The 22315-nt window shown below is 43.8% G+C and overlaps 6 protein-coding genes across 9 annotated transcripts; 4 read left to right on the forward strand and 2 right to left on the reverse strand.

Annotated features, from left to right (window-relative positions):
• Nucleotides 1-98: 98 nt before the first annotated feature.
• ghitm (growth hormone inducible transmembrane protein) lies at nt 99-2978 on the reverse strand. 2 transcript variants are annotated; one of them, XM_058062160.1, is made up of 9 exons: nt 2852-2978; nt 2476-2616; nt 2122-2224; nt 1489-1600; nt 1281-1422; nt 1057-1165; nt 797-985; nt 554-725; nt 99-477 (listed from the first exon to the last, which is right to left on the reverse strand). In XM_058062160.1, the coding sequence occupies exons 2-9, from the start codon at nt 2605-2607 to the stop codon at nt 390-392; spliced, it is 1047 nt and encodes a 348-aa protein (XP_057918143.1). In that variant the 5' UTR covers nt 2608-2616; nt 2852-2978; the 3' UTR covers nt 99-389. The 2 variants fall into 2 exon arrangements, with proteins under 2 accessions (XP_057918143.1, XP_057918142.1); XM_058062159.1 differs by having other exon boundaries at nt 2821-2971.
• LOC131109802 (L-seryl-tRNA(Sec) kinase) lies at nt 2437-5291 on the forward strand. Of its 2 annotated transcripts, none has more exons than XM_058062162.1 (7): nt 2437-2782; nt 2887-2987; nt 3739-3979; nt 4056-4257; nt 4327-4402; nt 4479-4572; nt 4728-5291. In XM_058062162.1, exons 2-7 carry the CDS (start codon nt 2913-2915, stop codon nt 4949-4951), a joined length of 912 nt encoding a protein of 303 aa, XP_057918145.1. In that variant the 5' UTR covers nt 2437-2782; nt 2887-2912; the 3' UTR covers nt 4952-5291. The 2 variants fall into 2 exon arrangements, with proteins under 2 accessions (XP_057918145.1, XP_057918144.1); XM_058062161.1 differs by having other exon boundaries at nt 2459-2782; nt 2887-3281.
• LOC131109800 (zinc finger protein Pegasus-like) lies at nt 5073-8493 on the reverse strand. Its single transcript, XM_058062158.1, has 4 exons — nt 8185-8493; nt 7981-8121; nt 7718-7906; nt 5073-6988 (listed from the first exon to the last, which is right to left on the reverse strand). The coding sequence occupies exons 2-4, from the start codon at nt 8096-8098 to the stop codon at nt 6102-6104; spliced, it is 1194 nt and encodes a 397-aa protein (XP_057918141.1). The 5' UTR covers nt 8099-8121; nt 8185-8493; the 3' UTR covers nt 5073-6101.
• A 348-nt stretch (nt 8494-8841) lies between these two features.
• Nucleotides 8842-11824, forward strand: acadsb (acyl-CoA dehydrogenase short/branched chain). Its single transcript, XM_058062157.1, has 11 exons — nt 8842-9058; nt 9312-9468; nt 9530-9630; nt 9703-9909; nt 9994-10164; nt 10241-10366; nt 10446-10538; nt 10604-10693; nt 10786-10923; nt 10988-11087; nt 11504-11824. The coding sequence occupies exons 1-11, from the start codon at nt 9029-9031 to the stop codon at nt 11578-11580; spliced, it is 1290 nt and encodes a 429-aa protein (XP_057918140.1). The 5' UTR covers nt 8842-9028; the 3' UTR covers nt 11581-11824.
• A 1035-nt stretch (nt 11825-12859) lies between these two features.
• hmx3b (H6 family homeobox 3b) lies at nt 12860-14629 on the forward strand. The gene is made up of 2 exons (XM_058061965.1): nt 12860-13303; nt 13732-14629. The coding sequence occupies exons 1-2, from the start codon at nt 13021-13023 to the stop codon at nt 14304-14306; spliced, it is 858 nt and encodes a 285-aa protein (XP_057917948.1). The 5' UTR covers nt 12860-13020; the 3' UTR covers nt 14307-14629.
• A 412-nt stretch (nt 14630-15041) lies between these two features.
• Nucleotides 15042-18561, forward strand: bub3 (BUB3 mitotic checkpoint protein). 2 transcript variants are annotated; one of them, XM_058061765.1, is made up of 7 exons: nt 15042-15217; nt 16301-16495; nt 16580-16649; nt 16747-16898; nt 16990-17148; nt 17233-17410; nt 17896-18561. In XM_058061765.1, the coding sequence occupies exons 2-7, from the start codon at nt 16304-16306 to the stop codon at nt 18114-18116; spliced, it is 972 nt and encodes a 323-aa protein (XP_057917748.1). In that variant the 5' UTR covers nt 15042-15217; nt 16301-16303; the 3' UTR covers nt 18117-18561. The 2 variants fall into 2 exon arrangements, with proteins under 2 accessions (XP_057917748.1, XP_057917749.1); XM_058061766.1 differs by having other exon boundaries at nt 15042-15213.
• The last annotated feature ends 3754 nt before the right edge of the window (nt 18562-22315 follow it).

The following is a 22315-nucleotide window of genomic DNA, read 5'->3' on the forward strand; positions in this document are numbered from 1 at the left end:
CAGTAGTGTGTGGCGCAGAGGCAATGTGGACCCCCCCATCCCACCCACATTCCACCATGACTGTACATTTATCTATGATAAAGAAATAAACACTTCAGTTTGGAGGTGAAAATCTTTATTGAATGAGTTCCTTTATTAAAAACAACGACAGTCCCTCAAAAACTCCGAACGCAAGTATGGAATTTCCTAAGAAATAAATAAGACATGTACATAAATCAACTGAAGCCACAAAAAACAGATCGGTGAGACCCGACATCATCAACTATTGTGAAGCATTTGTGCTAATGAATGCTAAACCGGCGGCTATTAGGAGAACACGTCTGCTGCTAAGATGTGACACATCGCTGTGCTGCGAAACAAGAGAGGGGCGGAGCAAAGAATCCAAGCATTCACTTCCTTCTGCCGCCGCCGCCATTGGCTAAGATCATCACCATCCTCATGAATATGTTGAGTGTGTCCATGTAGATCCCCATGCACCTACAAGACAACAATTAAGATCATTAACTTCCGCAAAGTAGATCATTGCATTAGTTTCACATCGGTCCCGTCTTACGCGTTAATGGGGTCGTATTTCTGCACGCCGTAGAGGGGGTGCGTCTCTGCCCTCTTGATCACCTTCTGTGTGTCATAAAGGAGGAACATGCTGAAGAGGACCAGACCTCCATAGATGGCTACAGAGTACAGGCCCGCCCCAAACGCTGATGTGGGTGGCAGGAACATGGAGCCTGTGGGGCGACGTGAAGACAATATGTCGGCGTCATCTTGAGCATCTTGAGCGACAAACTGCGATGCTCACCAATGGAGGAGGCAAAGACCACTCCAAAGCCGACAGCCAGGGGCCCGCCCATGTTGAGGAACTTCTCACTGGGGGCGCACATGGCCACTGTGGACAGCCCCCCCACGATCCCTGCCGTGTACCAGGCGGCCCTCATGATCAGGGGTCCTCCCAGGAGAGTGAGGGGAGCGACGACGGCGCCCATGACGCCTTTTGGAACACAAGCGAACGCCTCAGTTTCACCAATACTATCAGTATGCTGCCCTCTGGTGGCAACAAACCTGCGTGCAGCATCCAAGCCAGGTGCTTGGGCACGGGGCTGTGTTCATACGAAATGGACCTGACGAGGATGCCGGCACCAATCATGGCTGCAAAAGTGGCTCCGATCGCCTGGGAGAAAGAAAAGCCTCAATTACTTCTCCAATATTCGCCACCTCACGACACCATCAAAAGCATTTCATTCTATGATAATAAATATTTGTATTTTTTCTGCAGGGGGCCTCACCAGCCAGGATCCTCTCATCATGAGTCCCATGAGCGCCGGGGTCCGACTCACGGCGACAGCAGAGAGCGCCGTGAGTCCAACGCTGCCTGCAAAGTACATGTACGTGGAGTGGATCCTGTCCTTCACGTACTGAGGCCAGATCCTACAAAGCGGAAGGAGAATACAGGTCAGTACTTGTTTTTTTTAGTTAGAAATGAAGTTTTCTTACGCTGCTTTCTCAATGGCACCGATCTCATTGGACATGCCCAAGCCGTAGTAGCAAAGAGCTCCCAGTCCTACTGCAGCGCCTCCAGCCAGTATCATTCTTCCCATGCCGTCAACTAAAACAAATGATCAGTTTTGCATGTTTGACACACTTAAAAGAACCTTTATTATTATTAAAGGGCAGTTTTCTGACCTATAAATGTAGTTACAATGTTGTATTATCGTGTTAAATGATGCCAAGTTTCAGATAATGAGGTTTCCACATGCTCAGTTTCCAATAGTTTTTTCCTAAAACCGGCTCACTGAGCTGGACTTTATTATATGGGCGTTCCCAGGTACAAGCCCTGCATCCCACAAATACCCTTAATGACCAAATTTACACTGCCGATGTTGTGACAAGATTGTCTTGAGCTCATACACATTAAGTTGGGGGTCTCCAACCAGCAGCTCCTACCCACTTTTCAAGTAGCTGTTATGTGATGGCGGGATCATTCACATAAATTGCAAGCTTGTTGTTGCAATTTAAGGTGTTTGGCCTACTACAGGATATATTTACATAAAAGAGTAAACATTGTCGCATATAGTGTACATACAGCAGAACAAGTGCAATGGAGATCCGTGCACCTTCTGCACTTACTTTTCAAAGCAGTGTCCGTGGCTGGCTCGAACGCGGCCTCCTTAATTTGGTCTCTGGCTGTCCTCACACGGCGGAAACCAAATCTGGCTTTAGAGGAAAACCCCTAAGAGGAAAACAAAAAACAAAAACTCAAGATTGTGTCAAGACAAGACATCCCCCATCTGCATGATCACTATTAACTAGAATAACAATAGGTTTTGTCTAGTCAAAAGAGCCAAAACTAACTTTGTTATCAGTTACTGGTTTTTAAAAAACGTGATTCGTCCCGTCTGGATGGAACAGTGTTGAATCATTTTTTTTTCAACTCAACAACAACATAAAAAATCCCGGAACGTTCCCGTGTGGACACTGTACCTGCTGGGGCCGAAGCATGGTCGGACACGGCTTCAGGGCGGCTGATCTCAGGGCAGCCGAGCCGTTTGACAGCACCGGACGGAGCCCGACGAGAGGAAGGCTCCTCAAGCATGTCAGCCTTGCCACCAACATGTTGTCAGTCTAAACAGTGAACATAATCATTTATGTTAAATCGGTAACAAAATGGTTAGCCACCTAGCATGCTCACATCCCAAACAACCGCTTTGTTATGTAGCGAAGAGACGTTAGCTAGCGTGATCTAACTGCGTAAGCTACGGCATCATCTTATTCTTTAGACTTTAACCATGTGAGTATATCAGCTGTGAAATAATTTAAGTGACTTACTGTCTATAATGTCGTTTGAGGTTTTACTCACGGAGTTCTGCGTATGTCTTTCACCTTACTTAACAGCTTCTGACGCAAGCTTTCAAGAGTTCATGAACGTTCTCGCCTTCGTCATCAAGATGCGACGACCTATAGCGGAAGTGGACTGTGCGCCAACTTTCGCGCCGGTATGACGTCATGCAGCTCACAAACCCGGAATTCTAGCCTGCAGACACAGCTATCGTAAACAGTCGCTTCTTAACACTTTTTTTTGGCGACGTATGGCAACAGGCGAGGAGCCCGGACGTGTCCACCGGGCTCCGGGTTGTCTGTGTGTCCTCTGCGGGCTTCCTGCTGCGGGGAAGTCCTCGCTGTCGAATACAGTTTGTCTCTCCGCAAGTCGGCGTGGATGGAGAGCCACTGTGGTGCAGTATGACGAGCTGATCCCAGATCAGGCTTTTCACGCCAGGGAGTCAGACGAGGTATAGTACAGTGACTTTTTGTAGTTTTAAAATTAGTAATGTGGACTAATTCGCCACATTTTCCAAGTATTTAATTGAAATGAAGTCCTGGTACCACATTAAACAATTACAGGGTGACTTTATTGGCTTTGTAAAGGCAAAAATAACGATGCAGAAAGTCAATACAGAGCTAATATAATATATACAATTATTCACAACATCCTAATTACTAATCTAGAAAGGTATGCAATCAGAGTAATTTTGAATTGGGTTAAAAGCTTCCTTGCTAACAGGAAGCAACATGTAAAGCTAAGAGAACATACATTTGCAAGTTTAAATATTACATGCGGAGTACCCCAGTAAAACAAAAATAATGCTATGTAGTAATAATAGCAGTAGTAGTAAAGTAAAAGTATTACCATTGGCATATTTCAATGTGCAAGTGTACCTCTATGCAGCTTTTCTTTGCCTTTTCCAGCATACAGAATGGAAGCTCCACAGACATGCAGTGCTACAGCGCATTGAAGACTTCCTGAATAATCCAAAAGCGCCACTCGAGATTCCCGCCGGATGCAGGATCGACAGGACCGCGTGGGACCGATGCGTTAGATCGCTTCTGGACCCCACCCAGGCCAACCAGGCGCCACTGTTGTTTCTACTGGATGACAACTTCTACTACCCGAGCATGAGATATGAGGTTTACCAACTGGCTAGGAAGCGTATGCATGTTCTTCAAGCATTCAGCAGAACCTCTTGTTGGTTTCGTCACCTCACTGGTTTCTATGCGTTTTGCAGATTCACTGGGCTTTTGCCAAGTGTACGTGCAGTGCTGCTTGGAGTCGTGCATCAGCAGGAACAAGAACAGGCCTCATCCCGTCCCCAGTGAGGTGATCGAGGAGATGGAGAAGCGTTTGGAGCGGCCAAATCCTAAGAAGAACCCGTGGGAGGCGAAGAGTATTTCAGTCAACGCGATGGACAACGTATCAGAGCGTGACATGTAAGATAGAGTTGTCTTTCTTTTGAAGAAAATGCATAAAACTCATTTTTTTGTGTTTCTGTTTTGCAGTCAGCGGGTGATGGAGCTGATCTGCTCTGCACTCAGCGACCCCTTAAGCCCAGTTGTGGATGACACAGAGCAAAAGGTTTATTCAAGAAGGATGCTCACTTTGGCTGATATGAATCAAAGTCAGGTTGGTCCCCCCCTCCTCCCTTTTGCAGGAGGCTGACCGCCAAAAGTGCGCCGCCAACGTGGTTCACCAGGCTGACCAGGCCTGTAGACGTCTCATCTCTGAAGCCATGAAAAAAGCCAGAGGTAAGATGTGTGCCAATGTCAATGCTACATATACATTTGTCGTGGTTTTAACATAAGACCTCAGTATGGGCTCAAATATTTCTTATATTATACGCAATATAAAAGATTGGTTACATTGTGGTCGTCAAAGCATCCGATATCCTCAATCGTTTCAGCAAACGGGGTATCCTCTGAACACATGAAGTCCTTGGCAGCTCAGCTCAATGAATCCAAAGCAGAATTTCTCTTAAATGTGCGCAAACGTTTTCTTCAAGAGGCGTCTTTTATTGCAGAAGAGGAACTCGATGTGGAACATGTGATGAAGAGAACCGTGGAACTTTTTGATCATGATGTACAGGAAATACTGTCAAAAATAATATTAAACAAGGATTATTTATGAATGGGGGCTGCACGGTGGACGAGTGGTTAGTGCGCAAGCACAATTTTCCCCGTGCATGCGTGGGTTTTCTCCAGGTACTCTGGTTTCCTCCCACATTCCAAAAACCACTCCAAATTGTCCATAGTTATGAATGTCAGTTTGTCTATATGTGCCGTGATTGGCTGGCCACCAGTCCAAGGTGTACCTCGCCTCTAGCCCAAAGTCAGCTGTGATAGGCTCCAGCACCCCCGCGACCCTCGTGAGGATAAGCGGTAGAAAATGAATGAATCAATGGCGACAAAATGTACGCGACAAATGTGATGACAATGACATTTATTGTATTAAAGATTGTTTATGTGTACATGATCTAGTTTGTGTCTCCACTAGCAATAAAGTAGTTATTAAAATATTTTCCGCTCATGAACATACTGCACCCAGGAAGGAAGTAATGCTTAGAACGAGCCAAAATAAGCAAAATACTGTATTACATGTATTGTGAATGTATCTATTACTACATAGTCGTAGCATGGATATAAAACCATAGAACCTTGTTGGAGGTTTTTCAATCGCAAGTTTTGTAACCAATCAGAAAGGAGCCCGAGCATGAAGTTGTTTATTGCTCTGAAGTATGAAGTTTCATTTTTTTAATAATTAAAATTACCTTTTTTTTTTTACCTGGCATTCACAGTTAATCCCTGTGATCAATATCGACTGACTTCTCTTATAGATGACCAGAATCTATAAGCAGCATAAAGCCCCGAGTGGAGCATCCCTAGTATGACGTTATCATTTAAGATATCATGTAGTATGTTATAAAAACAAAATAAGAACATTATTATTTGTTGTAAAATACTGTTCATTTGTGATTAAAGTGTTGCATGTGTAGCTGCCTGTGTAAAAAGTAGTTCCCCACAAAGAAATATCACAATTTTCTGGGGAAAAGTCCAAATTTGCGGAGTCGGTCAGAGGTTTACATAAACTCAAATGAAAAAGAGAAACTATTATATTGATAGCACTTGGCTTTGTCTGGAAACAACAGTACATGTACGTAAACTTGCTTTTCCTCTAAAGTGTTTATTTATACAGCAGGTCCGTTTGAGAAATATCTGAGACAAAGCAAGAAAATATTGAATAAATGTATTTCAAACGTGTACTAAAGTTTCCTGCTAGGTTACTTCTTGTGTTGTCCTTGAGCAAAATGGCACGCAAAGTCGTATTTGTCCGTGCACGTGTGCCCGCAGACGTTGCAGCGAAAAGGATGTTCATAGAGGTGGCAGCCCATGTGGATGGTGTACAGGATGTTGTCGGGGAAATGGATGTCGCAGTGCGGGCACCTCTGTGGATCTTCGTGCTCCGGCATGGCGGAAAGCGGTGTGCCGGGCCGGCTGTTGCTGACACACAACGTAGCGTCATGTGTGTCCAAACTGAGCGCGGATACGCCGGGGCTCCTGTGATCTGAGGCGGGGTATTCCGTTTTGGGCGTTAACGCCTGGACGCCGTTGAGGCACAGTGCGGCCCGTGCGCCCGTCACCTCCTGTATCACGATGGGTTTCTCGTCCCTGCTTGGCGACGCGTGAGAGGCCTCGAGGTTGGCTGATTGGAGTGACGCCAGCTGCTCTAGCGGGTTGTTGAACGTCAAACTGTTTGCTCCTCTGTTGAAGTCATTCTGGACCCCCTTGGTCAGGTTCCTGTGCTCGCTGGCGGTCACATGATGGTGGTGCTTGTGAGGCATCTCATTGACGTAGTCCAACTTGGGCGCGGCCACTGGCGGCGGGCTGAAGTTGATGAGCAGGCGGCGACCGAAGCCCAGCGAGCCGGTCCTCTTCTGCAGTGTGGCCAGGCCTCGCTTGCTGGCAAAAGACGGGCGCGCCACGCGTGTGGGTACCAGCTTGTGGCGCCGGCGGCGGTGGTGCGACAGGTTGCTGCGGTCGCTGCAGCGGAAGGCACACAGGTCGCACTTGTACGGCTTCTCGCCGGTGTGCGAGCGCATGTGAGCTTCCAAGTGGCGTTCGTATGCGGAGGCGAACGGGCACAGCTGGCAGCGGTGAGGCTTTTCTCCTGACAGGCACAGAGGAGGGGAAATTTACACCAAGATGTACAGTTGTTATTTTAGTCACATTATACTAATTTGTATAGAGTTGTGGACTCCTATAGAGCAGCTACACACAATAACCAGCACAGAAAGCTTTTTAGATCTTCCAGAATCTGCACTTATTCCAGCTGTATTTGAATAACAAATTTCAGATTCTGCAAGCAAGTCTTATGCTAATGTATATTTTTGTTACTTTTCCATTAAATTAGGGTTTGATTAGGGTTATTTTGCACTAAATACATTTGTTTATATTAATATGATACAAAAATAGAAATGCATCTTGTGTTACTATAGCGGGCTGCATGGCGACCAAGTGGTTAGCACGCAGGCCTCAGAGCAAGGAGACCGGAGTTCAATTCCACCCTTGGCCATCTCAGTTTGCATGTTCTCCCCATGCATGCGTGGGTTTTCTCCGGGTACTCCGGTTTCCTCCCACGTTCCAAAAACATGCTAGGTTAATTAGCCACTCCAAATTGTCTATAGGTATGAATGTGAGTGTGAATGGTTGTTTGTCTACATGTGCCCTGTGATTGGCTGGCCACCAGTCCAGTGTGGACCCCGGCCTCTCGCCTCAAGTCAGCTGGGATAGGCTCCAGCACCAGTAGAAAATGAATGAATGAATGAATGTTGCTATAGCATGCAGCAGTTTTAGCTTTAAAAAATCGATCATAAAAATCAAATGAGGGACGGCTGACCTGTATGGATGCGGATGTGCTCAATTAAACGAGCCATGCCTTTGTTGGCATAACTGCAGAAGCTGCATTTGTATTTTCCATCACAGGTCCTCTCCAGGCCGTCCATTTGCACATCTAACCCCTCTTCCAGAGGCAGGCTCACCTCCACGGATGGAGGATCCAGACCATTTTGCTCACTCCTTGGAGCCACTATTTGCAAAAAAACACACAAGCATAGTTGCATACATAGAGTACATAACATGATAAGATCCATCCAGTCCTACCTGGCTCCTTCTCCTCACAAATAGAACCAGAGATCATGTTGACATGTTGGGTCTGCTGGGTCAAGTATTCTTGGAATTCCCTCACAAAATCCACAGGTTCTGTCTTTATCTCCTCCATTGTGCTCACTTTAATGTTGAATCCTAAACAAAACCAAAGACTAAAAAAATCCCAGGTGACACTTTTCTGCTTTTGTGTCAAAATACCTGCTTTGACCGAGGGTGTCAATGCTAGCAAGGCGGCTAACGTTAGCACGCTATTCGGAGGCTTTGCGAGCTAGCGTGTCTAAACCACATCGTTCATTAAAACGTGTTTTAAGTACCACAGAACCTTCACCGTTCAGCTAGTATAACTTGAAATTTATTATTTATCCTTCATTGTTGACTCGCTAGTATGAACCGTTTGTATAGCATCGTCTGTTTCCGGGGGGTCGATCCAAATATCGATTGTGCCGATACCAGGGACACATAAAGCGATAATGTCGATACAGTACTGTTTTTACAAAGGAATAACCCCTTGGACACATGAGATATTTGGGGACAAAGCCTAATGATTTAAATGAGAGTTTTATTTTACATTATTGACTTTATTTTGTCATTTCTCTGGCATTCCAAAATCATGCATGTTATCGTAGTTGTCTTGTGTTTTATGGTCGACAAATTCAAGGAAAACATTACAAAATCATTCAATAATGGTGAAAATGTTCAAGTAAGAAGTACTACAGTAGTAGTAGTAGTAGTAGTAGTAGTAGTAGTAGTAGTAGTAGTCTCTTGGTATCGATACATTGGGATTGATACATTCAACGTTGCATTCAAATGTTGTAGGAAATTAAAAATACACTGTTTACAAACCGTGATCATTGGGATGCCTGGTGACGCTTTTAGCATAATGAAAATTACCGATTTTCTTACTTTTAGGAAACCTCACATTATTAATGTCAATCATTCATCAATAATGTGTAATGGTCATTGAATGTCCTACGCATGTGTGACATTTAAACGCAGCATCGCCTTTGACCCCGTGTGCGTATAAACAATTGTGTAACATAACATGGCTGCCGCGGTGAGGAACCTGGCAAAGGTAAAACACGACAATAACTACATTGCGTCATAACATGTCAACATTTGTAGTTTTGTAGCTTTTCTTTCTGTTCTCCGTTGCAATGACATCCCCGGAATGATAGTTATATAATGTGTGGTGTCGATACCACGATTAGCATGACGGATGCTTCTTCGGACGGCTAGCTAGCCTTAAAAGTAACTTCTTCACAACAGAGACAAATGATTGTACTCCAATGGTTGCAATAAAATGATTTAATTCTTGTTTTTATTAGTCCTGTAGGCAGTTCACTCGCTCATGGGGTCAATGCCAGACTACATGGAGGAGCAGAAGCACCCAGTCTGCCCCAGATCCAGTGCAGGCAGCCGGGGTGGTTTCCTTCCCTCCCTTGCAGTCCTACTCAGAGGAGGAGGGCATGATGAGGGAATCAGGTGAGTTGATGGACGGCTATACAGTAGGATTTTGTACACTATTAATATTTTTGTTTGACAGTGAGAAAGTATGCACAGGAGCGAATTGCTCCCTTTGTGGCGAAGATGGACGAGGAAGCTTTAATGGATGGAGAAGTGATCAAGTCTCTCTTTGAACAGGGTGTAAGAGCCTTTGTGAACATTGCATGCATGTAACTGTATGTGTTTTTTTTTAAGCTTTATTTTTATTAACAGCTCATGGGAATCGAGATCGACGCAGAATACGGCGGCACTGGCTCCACGTTCTTCTCATCCATTTTGGTCATCGAGGAGTTAGCCAAAGTGGACCCTTCTGTGGCGGTGCTGTGCGACATCCAGAACACGCTGATTAACACGCTCCTGGAGCAGCTGGGCACCCCGGCTCAGAAGGAGAAGTACCTGAGCAGACTTTCCACCGACATGGTGGGATCCACACAGAAGAAAGTTTGATTCCCCCTCATCATATCCAGCAATGCTAATTCTATTAGCATTCTATCTCGCATGCAGGTTGGCAGCTTCTGCCTGTCTGAGGCCGATTCAGGCAGCGACGCGTTCGCCATGAAGACGCGTGCGGAAAAACACAAGGACTATTACGTCATCAACGGATCCAAGTTGTGGATCAGCAATGCGGAGCAAGCCGGAGTATTCCTGGTGATGGCCAACGCCGACTTCGCAGCTGTGAGTAAACTCCTAGCATCACGATTGCGGCATCCTAGCACCATGTCGTACAAATCACACTTCCTGTGATGGACAGGGCTACAGAGGCATCACCTGCTTTATTGTGGACCGGGAAACCGAGGGCCTGGAGATCGGCAAGAAGGAGAATAAACTCGGACTGCGCGCCTCCTCCACCTGCCCACTCAACTTTGACAACGTCAAGGTACGAGCGGATGTTATTACAGCATCGAACAAGCTAATCAGGCAACTTCTAGTCATGTGCGTGTTGTGATGAATTTTAGGTCCCGGAGAAGAACATTTTGGGTAAGGTGGGTCACGGATACAAATATGCCATCGGAATGCTCAACGAGGGCAGGATCGGAATCGCAGCTCAGGTATGAAGCAGCGTTTCCGCATCGTTAGAATGCCGCTTTTGCATGATGACAAACTTGTGTTCCAGATGCTGGGTCTGGCGCAAGGCTGCTTCGACCACGCGGTTCCCTACACGAGACAGAGGATGCAGTTTGGAAAGCGTATCTTCGACTTCCAGGTCATAGACTCACACGGTCGCAAAGTGGGGCCCTAACAATCTGTGACCCCAACAATGGATAGAGGGGTTGACTTTGTTGTTTTGCGTTCCAGGGCATGCAGCATCAAATCTCCCACGTGGCGACGCAGATCGAAGCCGCCAGGTTGCTGACGTATAACGCCGCTCGTCTGAAGGAAGCTGGGAGGCCTTTCATCAAGGAGGCCTGCATGGCCAAATACTTCACGGCCGAGGTAAGACCAAGGTCAAACGATATTAAACCCAGGCGCTTGTTTGACTTGTTTTCCTGTCCCTCAGGTGGCAACGTTAACCACGTCCAAGTGCATCGAGTGGATGGGGGGAGTGGGCTTCACCAAGGACTACCCCATTGAGAAATACTACAGAGACTGTAAAATCGGTAGGTGCACGCTACGGTCTGGATTAGAATTAGATTACCCATACCCAACCTGAAATGCCAGCATCGCTACCACTACTGGGGGCATGGCGTGCTGCGGCATTTCAAAAAACGTGATAAAGATTTACCAGAGACCTCTGTAGCATCATACAAGCAACTCGGAGCATGCACCCGAATACAGTGCACCCTGCTTGAGCACACTAAGTGCCTCCCTCCGCTCTATACTAATGATAGTAGTGATATAGAGGTAATGTCATGATGCTTGATTAGGACAAATCAACAGGTACAGTTTGTCAAATCCAAATTAGTTTGACTCCTTCTTACCAATCGGTGTGCACAAACTCCACTTATCGGTATAAGTCAAAAGAGGTTTGTTCTGTCTCAAAGTTGTGAGTATTTTGCATTGTTTCCCTATGCAGGCACCATCTATGAAGGCACAACAAACATCCAACTCTCCACCATGGCCAAGTTTATCGACAAGGAGTATGACAATTGAAATGATCTACCCCAAACTGCACTAGTAATACACCACCGTGTTACACCCTCCTAATAATGTGTGTCATAGGGCGTTTCTAGCAAAACATGGATTTATTGTTACTTTCATTTTCTCCCCATAAGCTACTTTGCATGTGTGTATAGATTTGACTGTAAATGTTATTATAAGTGTACAGGTCTTTATTTGAATATTGCAGTGCCTTTGCAGTGCCCTGTCTCATTAAAAAGCACTGAAATCCAAGTTGTTACTAATTTTCGTCGCTAGATGGCGGCATTACTCTATAAGACATACTCATTGGGAACAATCAACCTCTGTATCACAAAACCTCATAGAGTTAATAGGACAATTCCTTTCCTTTTAATAGTGGTTATATGATCTTACTAGATGTACCTTTTAATGGCCAACGAGGGCACAATCCATATATCCATAATACAAATGGAAGCATGTTAATGCATTTATGATGTGAAATACTTTATGAATCATCTTGACTGCTTGCATGCTTTTCCCAGAAAATTGTGTCCATCAGCACCACTGATAAATAAGTAGAACAAACCTGTGTATATATTAAAAAAAACAATCTCACTTGTGTACCAAGTAAAACAAAAACATCTATTCTAGTCAAATATAACTGTTAAGTTCCATTTACTACTTGTTTTTTTTCAAGGCAAACAATGTATGTTTTTAAGTAAATTTAACAAATATGTTTCACAGTGTTGAAGTTTGACAAAATCCAATTTGACTGCTCCCCTGCACACTTGCAGCTCCATTTTTATTTAGTTCATAAGGCTATGGACTATGATGAATATAGTTATGCAGAGAGAATATAACATTTAAATGTCAAATGAGTAGATGGTGTGCATGTAAATGAACATTAAATGTTACAATTACAGACAAAAATCACATTTCCAAGCATGCACACAATAATAATGTGTTTAGGAGCACTTGAGTGCTTTTTAGGGTGGACAATGACAAATGAATTTAGATTTTAAGTACTTATATATTCTATATTTCAATAATAATAATCACATATTTGGCCCTGTGGTCCCTTTTGTGTACTGATAAAAGTAATTATTTAATGGACTGGCAGGTGATTGTGGTTAAGGGGGAGAAAAACCCTAGAATGAGTGTGACCTCTTTTAATCTAATTGAATAATAAGGGTCCACAAAGCCCCCCCTTTTGGAGTCTTTTAGTCTACTCCAGCGGTGTGGACTCCATCCAATCCCATTTGCTCATGTCCCCGTCCAATCACAAGGACAACAGAGGCTGTTTTAACTGGGATGTCATCATTTGTGTCATCATTGCATCTGTTAAACCTCAGAAAGTTCTCCTCACTCGCGTCTCCTGGATACTTTTGGATCGTGAACTTCCTGTATGTTCTCACCGCTGCTCTCCTGCGTCCACTTGTATGGTGATCCGGCAGCTGTTGGAACCAAACGGTGATGGCGGACTCTGCCGGTGCTCCAGAGACACGCCAGTCCCCCAAAGACGCCATCAAGTTCTCGATCAAGAACCTGCTCAACATCGAGGACCACCAGACCCCCGTCTGCAGGCCCAAGACTTACCTGCAGGGCGGCCCGTCCAAGGGGCTCCTGGAGGGGAGCTTCTTCTCCAGGCTCGCCGACTTGTCTCTGCCGCGCTTGGAGCTGCCGACTCAGCGGCTCGGTCTGTCGGCTTCCCCCTGGTGGTACCCGCTCACCCTCGGTGGGCACCTGAAAGCAGCAGGTAAAGCATTCAATACATTACAATACTGTTGGGGAACTAGTTCACTTTTTAATTAATATTTTTTAATTTATTTTATTTGTGCATAATTTAAAACAGCTGCCAATCATACAGGTTTCACATTACGTAATTATTTAATATTGTGCAGAATTGAACAAAACTAAGATAAAACGAAAAGTGACTTCCTGTTACATTTTCATTATCAATATTGGCAATATTATATTTAATATGTAAACAAAGTTATAACGAAAAGTGATTCTAAATGATAACAAAATAGTATCACAATCATTTTAATGACAGAAAAACACACATTAAATGTAATCCTGCAAGAATCTAGATCGTATTTTTTTTAAATAAATACACATTTCACGATGATGTAATAATTTAACAAAAATAATGACATCTTTATCCGTCATGATTCCTATTTGCAGGGTCAGACAAGGAGCAATTGTTGCTGCAAGACAGGCGCTCCCCCAACCCCCCCAAAAGTGAGCAGGACCCTAAAGAAGAAAGTGCAGAAGATGACGAAAGCGACCAAGACGAAGTCAAAACCAAAGAGCCGGACGACGACTGGAGGAGGAAACCCGACAGCGACCCGGCGGACTCGGACAAGAAGCAGTGCAGAAAGAAGAAGACCCGCACCGTGTTCTCCAGGAGCCAGGTCTTCCAGCTGGAGTCCACCTTCGACATCAAGCGCTACCTGAGCAGCTCGGAGAGGGCCGGCCTGGCCGCCTCCCTGCACCTGACCGAGACCCAAGTCAAGATCTGGTTCCAGAACCGCAGGAATAAGTGGAAACGGCAGCTGGCGGCCGAGCTGGAGGCGGCCAACCTGAGCCACGCCTCGGCGCAGAGGATTGTGCGGGTTCCCATCCTGTACCACGACAACGGAGCTCCGGAGAGCAGCGGCAGTCCGGCCGGGAGCTCCCCCGGCAGCCAGGCGTCTCTCCTGGCCTTTTCCCACCACATGTACTACCCTCATCCGGTTCCTCTACTGAGACCTGTTTAACACAAGCCTGTACTTTGCCTGTTTTGTAGAGTGGATGCATTCCTATCATGTGATCTTCTTTTATGTCCCAGACCCTTTTTAGGAATAATAATCTTATTTGTCATCAATGCTCCAAAATGCTTGTATATATTTTCATGTGCAAGATTATACATAATGTATTTTTAAGACTCTTGTGCTTGTGTTACGTTATATTGTGGGATTCGATATTTTCATATTTCTTAATTCAATGGTGCAATACAATTGTCTTGATGTTATAAGGCTTCATATATGCTTTGACAATGGACAATCAACATCATCATCATCATCATGGTAAATAAAACCACTACGAGGCCAAAAAAGATAACTTTTCTCTTATATTTTTATTGAAATCCTATATGTTGACCCAGTAAAGACTTGTTCCAAAAACGCTTACCTTTGTGATGTACTGGAAAAAGATATAATAAAATGAAAATGGTACTATTTATGGGACATCTGAACAAACGAAACATTTATAACTTATAAAAGTGTGATTTTGTATAATTAAAATATGTTAAAACTATGTAGTGATTGTGTATTCAACCTTATACGAGGTGACCTAAACCTTCAAAATACGCATGCGCAAAGACCCAAACAGGCTCTCGCGGTCCACAGTCACATGATCCAGCATCTCAACAACGGAAGAGCTCGTCGAAATCAATTCAACCAATCGAAATCTCAGGCGGGCGTTCAAACATTCGTTTCAGCCAATCAGTGTCAAGCTAGCGCTCATAGCTATCCCTGACAGCATTTCCATTCCCAGGCGGTTAGCCGGTTCTCTCGCGTTCACATCGAGAAGGTTTCTTTTGGAATACTTCGCTTTCCGGAAAAAAAACATAAATACAGACGCACGATAGCAAAAGAGCATCGTTTGGAGATTTCACTAACAAACGTGGGTAAGTGTAAACTGTCGTCATAAAAGGCTAATAAGTAACAAGCGTTAGCTATTATGGGTTAGGTCTAATTCCTGGATGTGCTGTACGACAAAAGGCATGTTTTCATTTAAAACAAACACCAAGACCAGAACGGTAATGGTATTGCAGTTACAGTAAAAACATACTTATACTGCCTCTTTTTGTCATATAAGTTAAATGCATATTACCAGCTTTGTAGCTGCAGTTTACGAGGGTTGGCTAACTAGCTAGCTTCAAGTGTATGTTGGTTAGCCGTTCCTGCTTTTGGATTTTGGTTGTTATGATATGCAGTCGTAGTATCGTAGTATCGTAGTATAGTAGTAGTAGTAGTAGCTTACATGAAGCATGGCTTAGAAAAACTGGATACATTGCTAATTGAGTATTATATGTGGTTAATTTATGGTAGTCTTATTTTTTTCTCTAAATTCTTATTTAAAGGGGACTTATTGTGCTAATTTTTCACCCCTTTGTATTGAGTTGTGGAGAGTAGCTACACACAATAACCCGAACAGAAAGGTTTATAGATATTCCAGAATCTGCACCTATTCCAGCTGTATTTCCTCGGCTTCCCTCCATGGCCTGCCTGGCGTGCCCACTCTCCTGTTGATTGGTCATACTCCGGAGGACTTCCGTATTACTGCCGAAACCCACTTTCAAATGTTTTCGTCATTAGAAGGAGTTGATGGATAAACCCTTTGGAGAGCTATTCCAAAAGCTACTTGCCGTGTATGAGCTCAGAGTGGTATTATGCAGACAATCTTGACACATCGGTAGTGTAAATGTGGTCATTCAACGTTTTTTGCGGGACAACCCATGTTTAAAAACAAAAAAAAAAACTCTGGTAGAAGAACCGATTGTGGTGCAAAAGGCTATTAGCAACTCCAGACATCGGTGAGCTTATAATTTGCATGCTCCCTCTATGCACATTCTATAATGCTACACAGACAACCATTTACTTACACAAGGCACTGATCAATGACACTGTTACTTACAGTTTGCACTTCTGACTCTTGACCAAGTAACGTTGCAAAGGCATCCAACCTGTTGAATTGCTCTTCCGTGCAGATCATGGTCTCCAGCGAGTACAAACTGAACCAGGGGCCCGAGGATGGCATCTCGGCGGTCAAGTTCAGCCCCAGCAACTCTCAGTTCCTGTTGGTTTCTTCCTGGGACTCCACGGTCCGCCTCTACGACGTTGTCGCCAACACCATGCGGATGAAGTATCAGCACGAAGCCCCGGTTCTCGACTGTGCTTTTTTCGTATGTCAGGGGCTCAATTAAAAGCGTCATTTAATCACGTTTGAACATGGTGACTTGGAATCTCAATGCAGCGTCTTCTCGCAGGATCCGACACATGCTTGGAGTGGAGATCTGTACGCAAAGTTAAAAATGCACGACTTGAACACGGACCAAGGTATGTCCTAACCTTATTGCTACTTCTTACGCTTTTCAAGTGGAACCCCGTTATGTCGCCCAACTCTGTCGTCAAAAATGTGGAAACTGTGCTCCAGATACAATAGTGGGAAAACACGACGCTCCCATTCGTTGCGTGGAATACTGCCCGGAGGTGAACGTGATGGTGACGGGGAGCTGGGACATGTCAGTTCGACTGTGGGATCCCCGGGCACCCTGCAACGCCGGCACCTTCTCGCAACCTGATAAGGTACGTCCGGCGTCACATCCTTAGTTGAAGAGTCTTGTGTTGTGTGTCCCATCTTATTTGGATTATTGACGTGTTTTCAACCGTGTCAAAGGTGTACACAATGTCCGTGGCTGGTGACAGGCTGATTGTGGGCACAGCAGGAAGACGCGTTCTGGTGTGGGACTTGAGGAACATGGGCTACGTGCAGCAGAGGCGAGAGTCCAGCCTGAAGTTTCAGACCCGTTGCATCCGGGCTTTCCCCAACAAACAGGTGCACCCGGGACCACAACCGGCTAGCTCGACCGCAAACTGCTGGGACGCGCTAACATCATTTTTTTAAATTTCTTTATGGCAGGGCTACGTCTTGAGTTCCATTGAGGGCCGCGTGGCAGTGGAGTACCTGGACCCCAGCCAGGAGGTTCAGAAGAAGAAGTACGCCTTCAAGTGCCACAGGCTGAAGGAGGACGGAATGGAGCATGTTTACCCCGTCAACGCTATCTCTTTTCACAGTGTACACAACACCTTTGCTACAGGTACTACTTTACTTCTTACCATGTTTACTTATTTTTTTAAACTTTTTTTGTCAAAAAAAACAACAAAAATCCAGATAAAAAAAAAACAAAAACAAACAATCCATTGTGGGGGGTGCTGGAGCCTATCCCAGCTGTCTTCGGGTGACAGGCCGGGTATACCCTGGACTGGTGGCCAGCCAATCCCAGGGCACATATAGACAAACAACCATTCACACTCACATTCATACCTATGGACAATTTGGAGTCGCTAATTAACCTAGCATGTTTTTGGAATGTGGGAGGAAACCGGAGTACCCGGAGAAAAACATGCAAACTCCTCACAGAACCGATGCCGCTCACTGGAGTAACAATACTGACCTTTTTGGGGCCTTTTATTATGTCCAATCCTCAGATTACGCAGACACCCATATAAGAGTATTTATTGCGCAATGTGTGTCATTGGCCCACCAACCCACTCCTCTCACTTCCTCCGTCCTTCCGTCCAGGCGGCTCCGACGGCTTCGTCAACATCTGGGATCCGTTCAACAAGAAGCGCCTGTGCCAGTTCCACCGCTACCCGACCAGCATCGCCTCGCTGGCCTTCAACAACGACGGCAGCATGGTCGCCATCGCCTCGTCCTACATGCACGAGATGGGCGACATCAACCACCCGGAGGACGCCGTCTACATCCGCCAGGTCACGGACGCCGAAACCAAGCCCAAGTGATTCCTTCCGCCGCCACAGAGCACGTCCACGTGATTTGTTACGTCACTCTCCATATCTTGCCTTTTCGGCTTTTTGATAAACTGAAGAGAAGCTGAAAATGACACCCCCCCTTTTTTTCTACTCTACTGAATGAATGCAAGACCCCCCCAAAGGTGGTTTCATCTTACCGATCCACACTTGGCAGGTTTTTAAGGTGTCTTTTTTAGCATAAAAGGAGCGAGAGGACGAGTAGAAAAGAACACTCAGTGGATTCCTCTCCTGGTTTTGTGGTCCACATGTCATTCTTCATCCATCTTTGACGCCTTCATCTGCTGGCATCAAGTGTATATATTCATCTTCTCTCTTTCTTTCTAATTCAGCAGATTGTCCGCTTCTTTTCTTGATCTAAGTTTTCTTCTCAGAAATCCTATTTGTTTCATTAAAAATAAAGTTTTGATAATTTTTTTTTTGACTTAATTGGCTTTTGTTAAGGTCATCATCAGACGTCTGGTTAGGAATGTGTCCTGGACGACCTGCGTGACCCAGACGGTGACCGGCGCTGATGGGACATCAGCGGACTCAACCAGAACCCGCTTTATTGATGAGGGAGACTGAAGTAATCGCAGTAGTCTGTGTCCGGCAGACCGGGATAACGGTCGCAACGAAAATTATGATGAAAATGATTATCACAGTAAGACCAACAGGACCCTCCCCCCCCCCATCCTAAAGCTTGTGGATTGCGTCTAAATAGAATTTGTGAAGCCCTTCAGCCCAAAGCAGAGAAGATAAGAGCTGGAAGTCAATGATTCCATTGAAGCAGTAATGGCTTCTATGGTTCCTGCTGCATCCTGGAAATGATTAGCTGGCTTTGTTGCAGTAATTCTCATGATTGTGGTTGGCTGATCGGATCAAAGCCTGATATGAAATGGCATTTACGCTGCTGCCTGTTGTTTGCCGGACTAAAAAAAAAAAAAAAAATCATTGGAGGGTTTTTTTTTTTTGTCTTTCCTTTGGTAGTGATGCTCTGCTCCTGTCAGCAAGTTGGATACGTTCAAGGTCCACTGTAACATGGAAAATCATGTCTTTCAGCTTGAGTGAAGAAGTTTCTCCAGCAAAATTCTAATAGTCTTTAAAGTCCATACCCAATACCCAATAGGGGGCGTCATAAGATACATATTTTATCTTATATTTTTATAAATAAAAACCTCTAACAGCATTTAATCGTTTGATATACATGCTCTGATTATGCAATAACCAGTAAATTAATGATAACTAAGGCTGTCAAAGTTAACGACGCGTTAACGGAAGTTGCCTTTAATGGTGGCCATTTTTTTTATGTGCAATTAGCGCGCTCCTCCTGTTTGACCCTCGGCCCCCGCCGTAGTTTGATTGAAGCACGGTAACTCATTTTGTCACAAGCTGGAGCCAATATTGATGGGAAATGGAGAAAGAGAAGAGGAAAGTTAGCGTCAAAGTCCTGGCAGATGGACCAAAGTTATTTATTTGGATCTACTGTGGCTGTAGAGAGACTGGAGCAGTGCAAGTATTGTTTTTATTGTCATATACAATAACCTTGGCATAAGTGTTCCAACATCTTTACATCTCTCTACTGATTTTTGCATTGAACCGCCAGCTGCTATTGACGGCCTGTCAATCTAATGACCGTGACTCAAGTCCATTGTTTAACCAGAGTGAGCCATTTAGCATCGAACTACCACAATGATGCACATTAGCACTCAAAGTCATCAGATATTATACCTTTATGTATTCCCACATAGTATAAACATTCGGGATCAAGTATGAGGTGAAAGAAAAAGGGGTAAAATCCATCTAAATCATCCATACATCCCACTTTGGATTGGAGAACGGTGCGTTCAATGACGTAGGACAAATCGCAAATCGCATTAAACGTTCAAAAACTGAGGAAATAGTTAGTATTGTAATAAAATAATATTTACTGTAATATGATGATTAATTTCTATGTATTTCAATGTGTTTTAAAAAAGAAATGAAATGACATTAGGTTTGGAATTTGGATTCAATATTTTATAAACTATTGCCCTATGTTTTAGATATTTTTATTTGTACATTTCACGAAGGAAAGGTGCATTGTGACGATTCTTTAATAATAATCATTTCTGAATGTTCCGAAATAGGCTTTTTACTAACACAAATTTCGAATTTAAAACCAGTATCACAGATAAACAAATCTTATTTTGAGCTGACACAAATAAACAAAAGCATGTTTGTGTGAGAGGTCTCACTCGCTCACATTTTGTATTTGCTAAAACGTTTGAGAGCGAGTCTAAGAGCTAATATGCTAATCATAAAGAAAAATAGTAATACAAAAATATGCTCGCTGACTGTATTTTCCCAATATTATTTGATCAATTTTCCCAAATTGATATCCCTTTACATAAAATTTCATGTAATTATCGTTGTAGTAGCACATCGAATCGTTTACCACAAAGATATTTCCCCTGCTTATTATAGATTAAAAAAACTTATTTCCATCTATGATTAAATGCAATTAATTGTGAGTTAACTATGGATGAAATGCGATTAATCGCGATCAAATATTTGAACCTATTAAGAACGACTGCAATCCTGGTGCCTATCTAACTTTATTTGATATATTAGTTTTATTTCCCTACACTTTGTTAAGCCAATGGACTGAACCAATGTTGTCGTTATTGGTCAACATTTATTTGTAAAGTTTCGAAGCGGATTTTACATGCAAAAATCAGATGATTGACATTGTGTCTATTTGTGACATACAAAGTGCATGACTTTTTCTGTCCGAGTACCCAACCATGGAATCAATAAGAGAAAAACCGTCGTCTTTCATCACGCCATTAACGGGCATGATTAACCTTTCCAAATTTGGAGAAGTGCAGTGCTTTTTGTGTGTGTGTTTTGAGTCGGATGCAGATGAGGCGGACTAATGCACGTACACAGATCAATGCGCCTGTGTGCCCATGTTTTGCGTGCCACTAATTGTCCGCCATGCACACATTACAACATTATTGACGTCTCTTGCCAGGGGCCGTTCCATTTGGCGTCACGCTTTCGGGGGACAGCGGCGACACAACGGTGGAGGCCCGTCTCTCTCTTTAACCATCGATCATCATAGCTTGCCGATAATGTGGCGCCTGACACATTTGACAACATTATGCGCCGTATGGGTCAGAGGTCGGGGCTAATGAAACAAGAGCCATGGAAGTTTAACCTTGCTAAGCAGGCTGTCAGGGTTGGGAGGCCATCGTGTTGCAGAAAAATGAAAAGAACCACGTAAACAAAGAAAAAAGACATGCATTCAAATACATTTTCATTGCTCAAATAAAATAAAAAAAAGTAAATTTTCCCCAAAACTACAAACACCAATACAGGTTCACTATCACGGGCTTTGAAAACTATATTAATTCATAACTCAATGCAGTCTATTGGGCAAACAATATGCATATTTTATAAATGTTGTTAGAATATTGTAATCTCTTACTAAATTATGCCAAAGTGAGCCCAGATTTTGAATTTGGTGATTTTTGAGAAAAAACGTAAGGGGTTAGTATGTCGTTTTTTGTCATTTTTTTTCAACTTTCTTCTAAAGCACTTTTCTGTCAAAAATAAAAGTGGAAACCTCACACACACTCAACAGGGGACCCAAAAGTACCCAAAAATGGCATAAAATGCCAAATTTTAATATGGTGATTTTCGAGAAAAAACGACATACTAACCCCTTACGTTTTTTGTCATTTTTTCAACTTGCTTCTAAAGCACTTTTCTGTCAAAAATAAAAGTGGAAACCTCACACACACTCAACAGGGGACCCAGAAGTACCCAAAAATGGCATAAAATGCCAGATTTTGATTTGGTGATTTTTGAGAAAAAAACGACATACTAACCCCTTACGTTTTTTGTCATTTTTTTCAACTTGCTTCTAAAGCACTTTTCTGTCAAAAATAAAAGTGGAAACCTCACACACACTCAACAGGGGACCCAAAAGTACCCCAAAATGGCATAAAATGCCAGATTTTGATTTGGTGATTTTTGAGAAAAAACGACATACTAACCCCTTACGTTTTTTGTCATTTTTTTCAACTTGCTTCTAAAGCACTTTTCTGTCAAAAATAAAAGTGGAAACCTCACACACACTCAACAGGGGACCCAGAAGCACCCAAAAATGGCATAAAATGCCAGATTTTCATTTGGTGATTTTTGAG

This window comes from Doryrhamphus excisus, chromosome 22 (assembly GCF_030265055.1).
Source record: "Doryrhamphus excisus isolate RoL2022-K1 chromosome 22, RoL_Dexc_1.0, whole genome shotgun sequence".
Classification (NCBI taxonomy): domain Eukaryota; kingdom Metazoa; phylum Chordata; class Actinopteri; order Syngnathiformes; family Syngnathidae; genus Doryrhamphus; species Doryrhamphus excisus.

What these genes read in the sequence shown, in the direction of transcription:
- ghitm (XM_058062160.1), bottom strand. Translation starts at nt 2,607, where the DNA reads ATGTTGGTGGCAAGGCTGACATGCTTGAGGAGCCTTCCTCTCGTCGGG. An exon ending in GGCTTGGATGCTGCACGCAG is followed by an intron (nt 986 to 1,056) that starts GTTTGTTGCCAC and finishes GTGTTCCAAAAG; the next exon opens with GCGTCATGGGCGCCGTCGTC. An exon ending in GGTCTTTGCCTCCTCCATTG is followed by an intron (nt 726 to 796) that starts GTGAGCATCGCA and finishes GTCGCCCCACAG; the next exon opens with GCTCCATGTTCCTGCCACCC.
- LOC131109802 (XM_058062161.1), top strand. Translation starts at nt 3,081, where the DNA reads ATGGCAACAGGCGAGGAGCCCGGACGTGTCCACCGGGCTCCGGGTTGT. An exon ending in ACGCCAGGGAGTCAGACGAG is followed by an intron (nt 3,282 to 3,738) that starts GTATAGTACAGT and finishes TGCCTTTTCCAG; the next exon opens with CATACAGAATGGAAGCTCCA. An exon ending in TGGATGACACAGAGCAAAAG is followed by an intron (nt 4,403 to 4,478) that starts GTTTATTCAAGA and finishes TCCCTTTTGCAG; the next exon opens with GAGGCTGACCGCCAAAAGTG.
- LOC131109800 (XM_058062158.1), bottom strand. Translation starts at nt 8,098, where the DNA reads ATGGAGGAGATAAAGACAGAACCTGTGGATTTTGTGAGGGAATTCCAA. An exon ending in TTGTGAGGAGAAGGAGCCAG is followed by an intron (nt 7,907 to 7,980) that starts GTAGGACTGGAT and finishes TTTTGCAAATAG; the next exon opens with TGGCTCCAAGGAGTGAGCAA. An exon ending in GCACATCCGCATCCATACAG is followed by an intron (nt 6,989 to 7,717) that starts GTCAGCCGTCCC and finishes TGTGCCTGTCAG; the next exon opens with GAGAAAAGCCTCACCGCTGC.
- acadsb (XM_058062157.1), top strand. Translation starts at nt 9,029, where the DNA reads ATGGCTGCCGCGGTGAGGAACCTGGCAAAG. An exon ending in CGGTGAGGAACCTGGCAAAG is followed by an intron (nt 9,059 to 9,311) that starts GTAAAACACGAC and finishes TGTTTTTATTAG; the next exon opens with TCCTGTAGGCAGTTCACTCG. An exon ending in TCAACTTTGACAACGTCAAG is followed by an intron (nt 10,367 to 10,445) that starts GTACGAGCGGAT and finishes GATGAATTTTAG; the next exon opens with GTCCCGGAGAAGAACATTTT.
- hmx3b (XM_058061965.1), top strand. Translation starts at nt 13,021, where the DNA reads ATGGCGGACTCTGCCGGTGCTCCAGAGACACGCCAGTCCCCCAAAGAC. An exon ending in TGGGCACCTGAAAGCAGCAG is followed by an intron (nt 13,304 to 13,731) that starts GTAAAGCATTCA and finishes TCCTATTTGCAG; the next exon opens with GGTCAGACAAGGAGCAATTG.
- bub3 (XM_058061765.1), top strand. Translation starts at nt 16,304, where the DNA reads ATGGTCTCCAGCGAGTACAAACTGAACCAGGGGCCCGAGGATGGCATC. An exon ending in GGGCTTTCCCCAACAAACAG is followed by an intron (nt 17,149 to 17,232) that starts GTGCACCCGGGA and finishes TCTTTATGGCAG; the next exon opens with GGCTACGTCTTGAGTTCCAT. An exon ending in ACACAACACCTTTGCTACAG is followed by an intron (nt 17,411 to 17,895) that starts GTACTACTTTAC and finishes CCTTCCGTCCAG; the next exon opens with GCGGCTCCGACGGCTTCGTC.